The sequence below is a fragment of the Piliocolobus tephrosceles genome, chromosome 6, assembly GCF_002776525.5.
Source record: "Piliocolobus tephrosceles isolate RC106 chromosome 6, ASM277652v3, whole genome shotgun sequence".
In the NCBI taxonomy this organism is placed as follows: domain Eukaryota; kingdom Metazoa; phylum Chordata; class Mammalia; order Primates; family Cercopithecidae; genus Piliocolobus; species Piliocolobus tephrosceles.
Window position 1 is genome coordinate 141,546,248 of NC_045439.1, and position 13,487 is coordinate 141,559,734.

At 47.2% G+C, this 13,487-nt stretch overlaps 1 protein-coding gene across 1 annotated transcript in view; it reads right to left on the reverse strand.

The window, feature by feature from the left end:
• ITGA11 (integrin subunit alpha 11) overlaps positions 1 to 13,487 on the reverse strand; it is a 131,271-nt gene that overhangs the window by 45,706 nt on the left and 72,078 nt on the right. Inside the window, exons 5-9 of the mRNA XM_023220911.1 lie at positions 12,355 to 12,469; positions 9,219 to 9,346; positions 7,923 to 8,071; positions 2,023 to 2,167; positions 1,380 to 1,545 (exon numbers count right to left, since the gene is read on the reverse strand). Coding sequence (XP_023076679.1) covers positions 1,380 to 1,545; positions 2,023 to 2,167; positions 7,923 to 8,071; positions 9,219 to 9,346; positions 12,355 to 12,469 — 703 coding nt within the window. The remainder of the gene's footprint in view (positions 1 to 1,379; positions 1,546 to 2,022; positions 2,168 to 7,922; positions 8,072 to 9,218; positions 9,347 to 12,354; positions 12,470 to 13,487) is intronic.

A 13,487-nucleotide genomic window follows, 5' to 3' on the forward strand; every position in this document is an offset into this window, starting at 1 on the left:
AAATAGTGTACGTTTTTGGCAAGAAATGGAATTTCCCACTTTGTTCATTCCTTTATTCACTAGCTTTGGTTCCAGATGCCTTTGGATGGACCTCAAACATCAAATCCACCCTCAGAGGGAGGTCTGTCACCACTGCAGATTTGCGTAAGAAATCCCATGAGTGCTGAAAGCCTCTCCCCACGGAGGGGCTCCCTGAACACATCATTGGAACCAATGTTCTCATCATCCAAGGTGACCATTTTGAGGAGAAATACACAGATTTGGATATTTGAGTTCTGGAGTGGGTGTCAAGGCTCACGTTCATACTTTATATTCATCTGCCCTTGTTTACAAGGGCCATTTTAATCTCTTTTCGTGTGTCTGTGGCTTGTCATTTCCAATGCACTGCAGACTTCTCAGGCTTTACATGGCCTTCTATTTCTTTTTATAATCCTCCCATATGCCCAAAGCCCGATATTGGAAGGGCTCACTATAGCAATGGTGGAAACGAAATTCGTGCAAATCAAATCAAAAATGGAGCTTAAATCACAAGGAGAGAGGCAATCTGAAGGACTCTTCCAAAAATAAAAAATGCTTTTGGTGGAGTGGAAGCAGTTGGCATATAGGGATTAAGGGTTTCAGGATACAGAGTCAGACTCTGCTAGGTACAAGCTAGGGTTGCCTGATGCAACACAGGATGCCCAATTAAAACTGAATTTCAGGCAACAAATAAGTTTTAACCTAAGCCTGCCACACCCACTGTATTTTATTTTTGCGAAATTTGGAAACCTAGTTCAAAGCCCACCACCCTCCCAAGCTGTGAGATCTTTGGCAGGTCACTGAACTCCTTTGAGTTTCAGTTCTCCCAGCGGTAAAAATGAGAACATTAGCAAAGTAACCTTTCAGCATTGTTCATAAAACGCACAGCCTCACGTCCGGCATGGAGTAATACTCAGTTGTTGGAATTTATGACTTCTTTATTTCTGGGGACAGGGTCTGGCTCTGTTGCCCAGGCTGGAGTGCAGTGGCATGATCTCAGCTCACTGCAACCTCAACCTCCCAGGCTCAAGTGATCCTCCCACCTCAGCTTCCCAAGTAGCTAGGACTACAGGCACACACCACCACACCTAGCTAATTTTTGTAAATTTTTTTTTTAAAGAGATGAGGTTTTGCCTTGTTGCCTAAGCTGGTCCTGAACTCCTGAACTGAAGCAATTCACTCACCTTGTCCTCCCAAAGTGCTGGGATTAAGGCGTGAGTCACCATGCCTGGCCTGGCATTTATTTTTATGGAAGACTTTTGCTAAGCCATTCTGTTTTGTGGGATTGGGTTGTGCTCTGTGGCGTTTACCTGATATAAGCCCAGGAGAGCGTGGATCCCCTCTTAGCATGCACTGCTCACCTTCCAGGCTGAAGATTCTGTCCCCCAGGGCATCGACAATGTCCTTCAAGGCAGCCTCATCAGTGACATTGAAGAAGTGCTTGTCATCGGGGTCACTGGCGATGTATTTGATTTCATTTAGAAAAGTTTCTGGATTGATCCCCCTGCGGTTGTAGTAGCCCAGGACCTGCCAGGGAACAGGGGCAGGAACCACAAACCAGAACATAGCACAGACTTTCCCATATACCACACGGCCTAGACCCTGGGGACCCCAGGGCGGGCTGGAGCCAGGGCCGGTAGCTGTGAGAGTTCCTTGGGATGCCATTTGTGTGTGGAATGGGCTCTCTTTTAGGGACAAGATAAAGCCTTTGTGCGAAGCTAAGGTCTGGGAGCTGGGAGGTTTGGAGGTGTGTTCCAGTTTTCTGAGGTTCCAGACCCTCCCTGGCAATGGATGGGGGGGAAACCCAAACCCACAGCTTTTGTGGATAGGCCAGAGCAGTGCAGAAAGATTCTCAACTTGTTGTTTAGAAGATGAAATGGGAGGCTCTTTTGAGGGCCTGGACACTTGTGATACTGCCTGGAACTAGTCCCTTGGAGTCCCCGGGGATCTGATGGCAAAGCCTGTAAGAGACCATCAGGAGCCCTTGGGCGGGCCAGGACTTACGGCCACCGCGTATCTTGTTACGTTGTCTCTCTCGCTTTGCTGGATCACCTTCTCCAGGTCTGGGCTGTCGTGGGACTCTCCGTCTGTGATGACAATCATCACCTTCTTGGCCCCTTTCCTTCCGCCCTTCTGGAAAGCCTCTGAGCTGGAAGCCAAACGCAGGGGCAGGGTCACGAGAAGGAAGTGGGATTGGGGCAGCCCCTGACGCTCCTGCAGAGGGGCAGCCACAGAAACCAGGACTAAGTCCCCCTTGGGCAACCCAACAGGTGCCAGGACCTCGAACCAAAAAAGTAGCTGAATTGAGATGGCCAGAGCTACTCTTTCACCAGCTGCTCAGAAGGTTCTTAGATCTGTTGTCTTTAAATGAAATGTTGAAAAGCTCCTTTGGAGTCCTGACCTTGCTGTTTTGGGCAGGCCAAAGAGATGAGGTGGACCTGGGAGGGGAGTTCAGGGGCAGGTGACAACCTTTAGAGGCATTAAGTCAGTGGTTCACAACTCCAGCTGCTCACTGGCATCTTGTGGAGGGAGCCTTTAAAAACTGTTGGCCGGGTGCGGTTGCTCACGCCTGTAATCCTAGCACTTTGGGAGCCCAAGGTGAGCGGATGATCTGAGGTCGGGAGTTCGAGACCAGCCTGACTAACATGGCAAAACCCTGCCTCTAGTAGAAACACAAAACTTAGCCGGCTGTGTTGGCATGCGCCTGTAATCCCAACTACTCGGGAGGTTGAGGATTAAAATTGCTTGAACCCAGGAGGCAGAGGTTGCAGTGAGCCGAGATCACGCTACTACACTCCAGCCTGGGCGACAGTAAGACTCTGTCTCAAAACAAACAAACAAACAAACAAACAAACAAACAAAAGCTGTTGATGCCCCGGCCTCAGCCAGACCCCTGAAATTGGAATCTCTGGGATGGTGGCCTGGATATTAGTATTTTTATTTGTTTATTTATTTTTAATTGAGACAGAGTTTCCCTCTGTTGCCCAGGCTAGAGTGCAGTGGCACAATCTCAGCTCACTGCAACTTCTTCCTCCCAGGTTCAAGCGGTTCTCGTGCCTCAGTCTCCTAAGTAGCTGGGATTAGAGGCCTGTGCCACCACGCTTGGCTAATTTTTGTATTTTTAATAGAGATGGGGTTTTGCCAGGTTGGCCAGTCTGGTCTCGAACTCCTGGCCTCAAGTGATCCGCCCGCCTCTGCCTCCCAAAGTGCTGGGATTACAGCTATGAGCCACCGTGCCTGGCTGGCATGAGTATTTTATAACGTTCTGGTGAGCATCCAGAGCTGAGACTCACTTTCCTTAGTACTGAAAACAGGATGTGCCAGGGTGACTCGGCATCCAGACAAAACTGACCCATAAAATACGTGCGATGAGGCCTGACAGAGCTCTGACTTCCTCACAAGGATTGCTTTGATTCTATTTTGGGAAACATTAAATATCAAATCCATGACAAATATTTCTCTTTCTCACTTTTTATTTTGTTTTCAGTGTCCGGAGCATGAGCTCAGCCCACTTATCAGGCAATCCAGCCCGGGGACAGCAGGGCTGGCACCTCGACCGTCAACCTGGCAGACAGGCTCTTGTAGTGGGCCATTGGGCTACAAAGTGTGAAAAACTGGCTGCCAAATCACCACTGGCTTTTGGTGTCCCTGTGGCCTGACTTCCTTTAGACCATGAGGTTCTGAGGGGTATAGACATGGTCTCACTGAGGAGTCTGGCCCAGAAGTTATAATTTGCCAATAAGGACCTAAAAATAAATGTTAGTCTTAGACTCTGACGTTATTCCTCATGAGTCTGACCCATAGCAAGGCAGGACAGGCCACACATTTAAGCTCTGTAGTGACAGGTTAAAGAGCCACATGGCTTTGGTATCGCAGGTATCTCTTCTTACGTAGCACACTGAGGAACGGACGCATATGATTTAGGAGTTGAGGAATTTACAAAAGCTGAAATAAATTAGTTTAGAACATCTTCAAACTACCAGCAAAGAGAAAAAACATCCGCCATTCTCTTAGCAGTGCTCCAATATGCTGGATATGTTGCCGTAAAAAACCCACTAATTTTAGTATGTGCTGTGGACTGAAGCCTGCAGAAGCACGTGCCACATGACGAGAGCAGATTTTGAGCTCAAGCTCAACCCAGTAGCAGGAGAACTCTGCTATTCTTTCCAAGGAGATTCTAGATGCTTCCGTGACTGCATGGAAGGGCCAGGCCCAGGAATAAAATGCCCTGCAAAAAAGCATGGCAGGAGCAAAACATGTTTTATTATATATGGAGCCAAGAAAAATGTCAGGATCATATTTCCATAGAGTGGAATAGTGTGAATGTCATATGAATCTGTAATTGTGTGAATATCAGCATGAATCATCAGATTTTAAATTGTGATTCTGCACTGGGAAAGGGACTTGGATTTGTTCGTTTGTAAATTAGATTATACATTCCTTGAGAGCAGTGAGAGCTTTATGCTAACAACAGGCTCCATGGGCCTAGAAACCAGAGTGGCCCATGGAGATTGAGGCCACGTCATAGCTCGTTTCTGCTCAAAACCTGCACAGGTTCCTCTTTCTCTCAGGGAAAGCCCAGGTTCTGACAACGGCTCCCTAAGCCCTCTGAAATCTGGCCCATTTCCTCTCTTAGCTTCTGGTCCTGCTCACTCACCCCCACCTACACTGGACTCTTCAATGATCTGGAGTCCTCAGGCACACCAAGCCTTTGAGCTGTCCCCTCCCAGCCGTCTGCTTGCCAACAACTCCCTCACCTCCTTTCAAATCTCCAGTCAAAGGTCATCTGTCAGGGAAGCCTTTCCTCGCCGCCCTGTTCATGCTGATTCCGTACCTGCCCTCTGCAACTGCTGTACTCCCCTACCACACTTCATTCTCCCCATAGCTTTCATCTCCTAGTATGCTATGTTATTTATTTATTTGTTTATTGTCTGCCTCTCTCTCTAGAATGTCGGCTCACGAGGGCACAGCATTTGTACCTATGTTGTTCACTGATCTAGCCCTGGTGCCTAAAATAGTGAGAGGCACATAGTAGATGCTCAATAAAGTGTTATGTGGCCAAAGGTAGAATCACACCACGTTGTTCAGGGGCCCTCTCCGCTTCCCTGCTGTACATAGCTGCCAGGCTCGTTTTCTTAACGTGTATATCTGATGATCACACTCTTGTACTCAAGAACCTGCCATGGCCACCCATGCTGGTTTTAACTACAACATCATCACTCCCACCATCTTTACATGGCTCACTTCCCACCAACATGAACTCTTTGCTGTGGTCAAGAGGAGTGCATCTCTGAATGCAAATGTTCCTTGACTTTCCCTCTCCTCTGCTGGCATCAGGGTGGAATTTCTTGTGTGGCACGTCTTCTGTTCACCTCTTTTTGTTGGAATCCCAGGGTCTTCCCAGGACAGGTCCAGTGCTGCCTCCTCCTGGCAGTTCTCCTTGGCCCCTCCATGGGGGCCTCTCCCTCTCTCATCCTCACTGAGTCAGGGTTAGGGTGAACACTTGTCACAGCCCTCCCATCAGACTGTGAGCCGCCATAGCCAGGACCCACAGGTTACCGACATCTTCATAAGCCCTCATGTTCATGGCCTGAATCTTTGCCCTTTCGTAGGAGCGTAGGAAAAAGAAATGCATTAAGAATAAACTGAGTGAGGACAGAAAACCTTTCACCTTAAAAGGCACCAGCTGTAGTCTGGGACTTGAATTTGGCAGGTTGGGAAGATCAGAATTCCGACCTTCATTTGAGGTGAAGATTGCAACCTCAGCAGTGCTCATGAGTCAGGGATGGTTCAAACTACCTGGTGAGTCACACACAAATAATTGACGTGAGGTTGGTGAGTTGTAAAGTCAGGTCCAAATAGTGGGTTTTATTCCTGTATGAGTCAGTTAGCTTCACACTGAGAAAGTGAGAGCTGGTGGTTATGGGCTGCCTTCCTTGCCCCAGCCATTTCACAAGGGCCTGCTGGGAGTCTCAGGTCTTACCCCGATGAAGGCAAAACAGAAGCAGAAAAATGGCCTATTCCTTGTGAGGATGAGTAAGAGAGCCACCTTCACATGGAGAAATGCTCATTTAGGAAAAGCTTGAGCAAGTTTTATCAGCAAACAGAAACACGCTAGTTAAGCAATGACTTAATTGTAAAGAGTTATGAGGTTGGAAAAATCTTAATCTTTTGAGCACATGAAATCACAATACTACTAAATAGTTCTTTTTTTCTTTTCTTTCTTTTTTTTTTTTTTTTTTTTTTGAGATAGGGTCTGACTCTGTTGCCTAGGTGGAGTGCAGTGGTGTGATCTTGGCTCACTGCAGCCTTTGCTTCCTGGGCTCAAGTGATTCTCCCACTTCAGCCTCCTGAATAGTTAGGACTACAAGCATGCACCAACATGCCTGGCTAATTTTTGTATTTTTTTAGTAGAGATGAGGTCTCATGGTTTTGCCTAGGCTGGTCCCAAACTTATGGGCTCAAGTAATCCTCCCACCTCAGCCTCCCAAACTGCTGGGATTACAGGTCTGAGCCACTGCACCTGGCCTCAATAGCTCTTACATTGTGGATTTTTTAAAAACACATCAACTAACCCTACATAAGGTGGGATCATAAGGTAACAGGTCTGTGGTCTCAACAAATGTAGCAGAACTCATATTTATAGGTGTAACATTTAGACATTTAAAATCTAAATGCCTTTGACACAGTCATCTTACGAGTTTAGGTCTTGGCTCGAGAGATCTGGGGCATTGCTTTTAAAATCGGCTTATTTCAGTGGGGGGATGACCACCATGTTTTGAGCAACAACATTACTGGAATAAGCATGCAGACTTCTGCATGGACAACGTCTAGGGATAACATTTATCCGGATGAGTGAGTTCTGGTGTGATTTTATTTTACTTTTTTATTTTATTTTTTTTGAGGCGGAGTCTCGCTCTGTCACCAGGCTGGAGTGCAGTGGCACCATCTTGGTTCACTGCAACCTCCGCCTCCTGGGTTCAAGCAATTCTCCTGCCTCAGCCTCCCAAGTAGCTGGGACTACAGACGCATGCCACCATGCCTGGCTAATTTTTTGTGTGTATTTTAGTAGAGATGGGGTTTCACCAGGGTGGTCTCAAACTCCTGAGCTCAGGCAATCTGCCCCCCTCGGCCTCCCAAAGTGCTAGGATTACAGGTGTGAGCCACCACACCCGGCCAAGTTCTGGTGTGATTTTTAAGGAATCAGCCTCACTACTCTACAGTCTCAGGTGTCAGATTTGACTGCGTTCTTTCTATTCCATTGATTACTAACTCTCCATAAGAAGACCCCACCCTCACAGAACCTACTTCTTATAGAGTGTCTGTGGCAGAAGCTATTTTTCAAAGTTGGCTGCAACAGTATTCCCCATCCTAAATGCTCTTCTGCAAAATGACCTCACTATTCATCCATCAAGGCAGAACCAGCTTCCCTTCCCCTTGAGTCTGGGCTAGGCTCAGTCATTTGCCCAACCAACAGAATGTGGCAGAAGTCATATTCTGGGACTTTGAGACAAGGTTACAGGCAGTCTCCCAGGTCCTGCCTGGGTCTCTTGGAAAGTTCTCTCTTGGGACGCTCTCTCTAAAACTCCAGTTGCCATGCCACAAGGAAACCAAGCCACATGGCCACATGTGGGTGCTCAGGTCACCAGTCCCAGATGAGCTCTCAGCCAACAGCCAGCAACAATTGCCAGTCATGTGAGAACCTTGAGATGACAACAGATCCAGGTGACACCAGATTGCAACCACCTGAGAGGACCCAAGAGAAAACCAACCAGCTGAGCCCAGTCAAACCCCAGAATTCTGAGGAATTAAGAAATTATTGTCTCAAGGTACTAAATTTTGTGGTAGTATGTTACATGGCAATAGATAACTACAATTCTTCTACTTTTTTTTTTTTTTTTTACCGTGCAAATTCGATGCCAAATGCCGTCCGGGTCTCTGTTCCTCCTCTCTGCTCAATGTGGCTGGCAGCTTCCACCACGTCTTTTACAGATCTGTAGTCATTGAGGTGAAACTCATGCACCACATCTTCTCCATACTGCACGACTCCAACCTGCAAGGTAGAGGAGAGGGCAACAGAACATTTTGACCCCCTGAAACTTAGAATTTGAGAGTGAGGATCCCCGGGAGTTGTTTCTGTGTGATAATTCAGAAGGGAGGAGGGCTGAGGACCTTTGCAAGAAAGTAACCACAGCCAAAGGGAAGTAGGTACTGCAAAGTTCTGGGAATGAATGGACAGCTTGGTGGCACAAGAAGGGGTGCATATAGAGAATGGAGACTTTGTGATTGAAAGAAAGGCCCAACAATTATGCTTCTTTCTTAGGAAAACAAAAGCGGAGCAAGAATCTAAGTCCAAAATATTACGAACAGTGTGGGTGTAAGGTCACAGTGTTTACCAAACTCCAAAACTGAGGTTCCTTAAAACTTGTTAGAGAAGAGGTTCTTTTATCCCCATGGATGATAAAATAATGACGATATTAATAGCTTCGAAATAAACAAAAAGCTTCAAGACCTATGGTAGGAATAGAACAATGAAACGTTCCTATTGGATGAGCCCACACGGTTTATTTGGCACACGTGCCCTTCTAATGCTGGATTTTCACCCATGATACCCTAAAGGATGATCTTCTGGTGGTGGGGAACTCATTACTTCATGAGAAAGTCCACTCCCTTTTTAACAGCCCTAATTGTTACAAATAATTTCTTAGATTGACTTGAAATCTGCCATTTAATAACTTCTAGTCATTAGTCCTCACTCAGGCAGAATAAAAGGGAATGAATCTACCTCGCTTTAGCCAGGCAGCATTTCAGATATATGAGCCTAGCAGCCCTTACCTCCTCTCCTGCCATCTTCCCTCCACGATCTATATGTCTAATTCTCCCCTGTGCCTCACTCAACAGGGCTCTAGCATCCACTCAACCATTCCCACCTTCCTTCTCACTTTTTAGCTTGTCTAAGTCTTCATAGGTGGTGTGTTATGTCTGACCTGTGAAGTGAGCCCTCCCCCAAACTGTCATTTGATGTGCTGCACTGGAGAGGAGTGTCCTGAGCTGCAGCGCCCTGGTGCCGGCTGGCCCTACTACCTCTGTCCTCTTACCTACACCTCCTTTGTGCACACACAGATCTCGCCTAGACCTAAGGCAGCACCTGCCATAGGTTTGGGTGGCCCTGTTCAGAAGAGGGCCCAAGAGATGCTCACCTGGATCTGCCCTGGGCCGATGTAAAACTTCTTCAGGATGTTGATGAGGAAGTGCTGAACCTCCACCCAGGGGTAGATGCTGTTGGAGCCATCCAGGACAATGACGATGTCCATGTAGGTCTGGCACCCTGGGAAGTGGGGACACAGTTATGGCTACCCAAGAAGCAGTGTCTGCGAGTCTCTGATACTCTGGATGATTGTTCAAAGGACGAATGAATGACTCTGCTCCATGTGTGTAATTCCCTGGGCTGGGAAGCTGTCCCTGGGCTGGACATTTATTTGGGCAACGTGAATGAGCCCAGGAAGTCCTGGCTATGTCCCACCACTCTGCTGGCTGTTTGAACAAAGCTTAAATTAAGCCCAATCACTTCTATTCCTAATCAGGGACTGACCACTACCAATTGGCCAATGCTTCCGAGGCAGCCAGCACTGCTCAAATCAGCACCTTGTTATCGTTTGTTTTGCTGTGATGAGCAGGCGGTATTTACCACTTACAGCCCTAATGAATGGATTTCTTTTAGGAGGGAGATATGATGTCATGGTTAGAAAGGTGGGATGTGGCATCACACTGACTCCTGGCTTTGGCACTCCCTAGCTGTGTGACCTAGGGCCAGTCACGAAACCGCTCAGCCTCAGTTTTCTCTTCTGTAAAACAGGCACAATGATAGTAAAGAGTTGCCTAGAGTCATTCATGAGAAGATGCTTCTAAAGGGCCAAGCACAAAGCAAATGCTTAGGAAATCTGAGCTGATCATGGTTTCACTTTTTTTTTTTTTAAGGAGACCACTGAGTTAATATGGTACTGATGTCATCAGGTCAAGCTCTCATGCCATTATCTCTGCCTCTGAATATAAAGGTTGCTTTATGCTCTTGTAATATTAATACTAAATTAGGCTGGGAGTGGTGGCTCATATCTGTAATCCTAGCACTTTGGGAGTCCGAAGTGGGTAGATTACCTGAGGTCAGGAGTTTGAGACCAGCCTTGCCAGCATGGCAAAACTCCTTCTCTACTAATAACACAAAAATTAGCCAGGAGTCAAGGTGCACACCTGTAATCCCAGCTACTCAGGAGGCTGAAACATGAGAATTGCTTGAACCCAGGAGGCAGAGGTTGCAGTGAGTCAAGATCGGGCCACTACACTCCAGCCTGGGTGACAGAGTGAGACTCTGCCTCAAAAACAAAACAAAACAAAACAAACAAACAAACAAACTAAATTAAAAGGAATAATGAAAATCAACAAAGAAAATTAAGAAAACATTGGCCATAACAAACGTTAAAAAAAAAAACCCCTCCTCTTTTAAAATCTAAGTAATTTATTTCTGTTTGTCAGCTGTTGGAGTTACTTTGAAATATTGCATACACTCTGCGTCTGGGCATCTGCTCATTTTTATTGGTGAGTCTTTATACTGCTATAAAATCTACTTTATAACAATGCTGCATGAACCTTTTGTGTGTTAACTGTTCCAGTAATTCTTGCATTTCGAAGAGGCACTATGTTGAAGTCAGTGCTGAGCAGATAGAGGAAGGTGGGGGTGGCTTTGGGTTGGGACGCCTGTTGCAGGCTTTGTGTTTAGCAGAGCATTTTAGAAGCATTTGGGCAACTTGAATGCTCTGCCACTTCTTGTCCCATCTGCATACTGTGTACAGCACGTGATGACCTGACACTCCTGGCCTGGCAGAGCCTCATACGTTTGTCCTTTTCTGGTTTAGTTCGGCTCTACACACGTGGACTGAGCGCCTGCTATGTGCTGGAGCTCCGCATGGTGCAGGCGGCAGTGGGGGTGACCAAGACAGAAATGCCTTGATTTGCAGGAGTTCATAATCTTTTAACAGGTTATTTTTATGTTTATTTTTAAGCCAGCTTTATTATTAGAATGTATTTATTATTGCTGATTTCTTTATTACAATTTCAAATTTTTCTTTTTAAGACTCCTTGGGAGCAAACTGGTTTGAGGGCTACGGTTCCTAAACATGACTGAACACTCCTTTGGGGAGCTTAAAAACACACACACTCACATGCACGCATGCACACACGCATGCACATACTCCTACTGAATTAGGACCTACGTAGGGGTGCCCTGGAATCTGCATTTGATAAGCTTCAGAGCAATGCTGCTGGTCAGCCAGGTGAGGAGGCCTCCACCACATGAGGTTCAGGGACCGTAGGATGGTCACTTCTTGGCCTGGAGGGACTAGTTCTAGGGGTGGTGACATTCCCCAGTGGACCCCTCACGTACCCTGACCTCAGGCCTCCTCCTGTGCCCTGGCTCTGCCATTTCCTCTGTCATTTTGTGTGAATAGAATCCACGTCTCCTTGTCCCTCAGGAGGACCACCTTTCTGCCCCTACTGGATTGATGCTTCCTCCTACTCCCTTCCCCAGCCCCCTCTGACTGGGCCCTGTTGTCTGGAGGGCGGCTGCCGGCAAGCCAGAGGTGCCAATTCCCGAACCCTCCATAAAACAGGCAGCAGCCGCTTGGGCAATGGTATTTAGTGCAGAGGAAACAGTGAGGCTCAGAGCCAAGAAGTCTGGGCTTGTGGGAGGCAGGGTCTGAGCGGTAATTCCCCAGGTTTTCTTGGCGGGTGGGCAATGAACAAGAGGTTTTACGTTCCATGAGGCTCTGGACGAGCTGGACAGAACTCCCTGCTGTCCAGGAGCACTGGTCTGGTGGAACTATTACCAAGGAGATTTCTGTTCTCCCTGTTCCTTCACCTATAGGGCGACTGCACTGTGCAACATCAGGGGGCGCCATTCACATGGTAGTCTAAGCGAACAATTTCCCCAGAATTGTGCAGTACACAGCTTGTCTGCTGCATGTGCTCGCCAGGTAACCTCCTATATACCCAGGGTTTCTGCAGTGAGCCTCCCTTGACTGGGATTGGGACAGCCGGGACTGTCTTTGAAACCTTAGCTCATTTGCTCCTCACTATCACACTTGGGAGAGGGAGGCCAGGATTATGACTCCCACAGAGGCCCAGAGAGGTGGAGTGATACATTCCAGGTTATTCGGAGAGCTGGGGCAGGGCAGGGCTAGAGTCCAAATGCTGCTTTCTAGCCACAGGTTGTGGTGCTCAGAGCCCAAGTCTCTCTGGACCGTCCACTGCTCAGCTTGAGGTTGCAGATTTGAAACCACTTACTTTGGAGAGCTGGGGCCACGGTCTTGGAGAACCTGAAGTTGGAGTTGACTCTTGAACACATCCCTGTGGTGTAGTAGGAGCTCCCACACTCATGAGACCAGAGGGGGCTGCAGGCCTGGGGAGGACAGTGCAGACCCCTAGTCAGCGAGGGGCCTCAGAGAAGATCCAGGTCCAATGGCCTGAGGCCCAGTCCCCTCTTCCATGACCCAAGACAGACTTCTCCTATCTGAGGGGTGAGGGGGTGAGGGGTCGTCTTTGGGTCTAACTGAACTCTCTCTTGCTGCAATGTGTACTAGTTCCTTTGGTTTCAGGTCTAATGGAGAAAAACTAATCTTGGAGTCTCTTTCATTGTTTTTTCAAAGCTCCGTTCTCCATCTCATCATTTAGGAATATGATACTTCCTTACGCTACCTGTCCACCCCACTCACCCATCCATCACACGGGATCTGGGGAAGCCTTTTCATTCGTGGGTGTGAACCCTTCAAGGGTCACTAGAATAACTCCTCTGTCTGAGAGGTCGCCTGAAAGGCCTTCCTGGGCAAAGTTCTAGGACTGGGTCCCAAAAACATGCCATGGCTCTTATTGGGGCAGGGGAAGAGAAGAATGTCTGTATTCTTTCTGTGAAATGTTCTACCAAAAACAGTGACGTCAGTCCCCATTGAAGGACCGAGTGATGAGTTCTTCTCAGTCATTGTCATTAAAAATGAAAGCTCAGCTCTCTATGCTCCCATTGCTATCAGGAAACCCAGAGCTAATTTTGTGCTGTAATTTCCTTTGGTTTAGGGGAGTAAGTATTCTACTTCCAATTCCTTTCTTTAATTACTTTATTTTTAAGCCCAGACCTTAAAGGTTATGTTTTATGTGTGTACTTTGTTGAAGCTGCTGTACATAATGTTTGGAAGTGGGGGGGCGGGGGTTGGGAATAAAGAATGGACAGATGGGTGGATGGATAAGTGGATGGATAGACAGATGATGGATGGATAAGTCGATGGTAGTTGGATGGATGAATGAATGATGGATAGATGGATGATGAATGGATGGATGGATAAATGGATGGAAGATGGATGGAAGGATGATGGATAGATGTGGATGGATGGACAGATAGATGAATGGATAATGGATGGATGATGGAT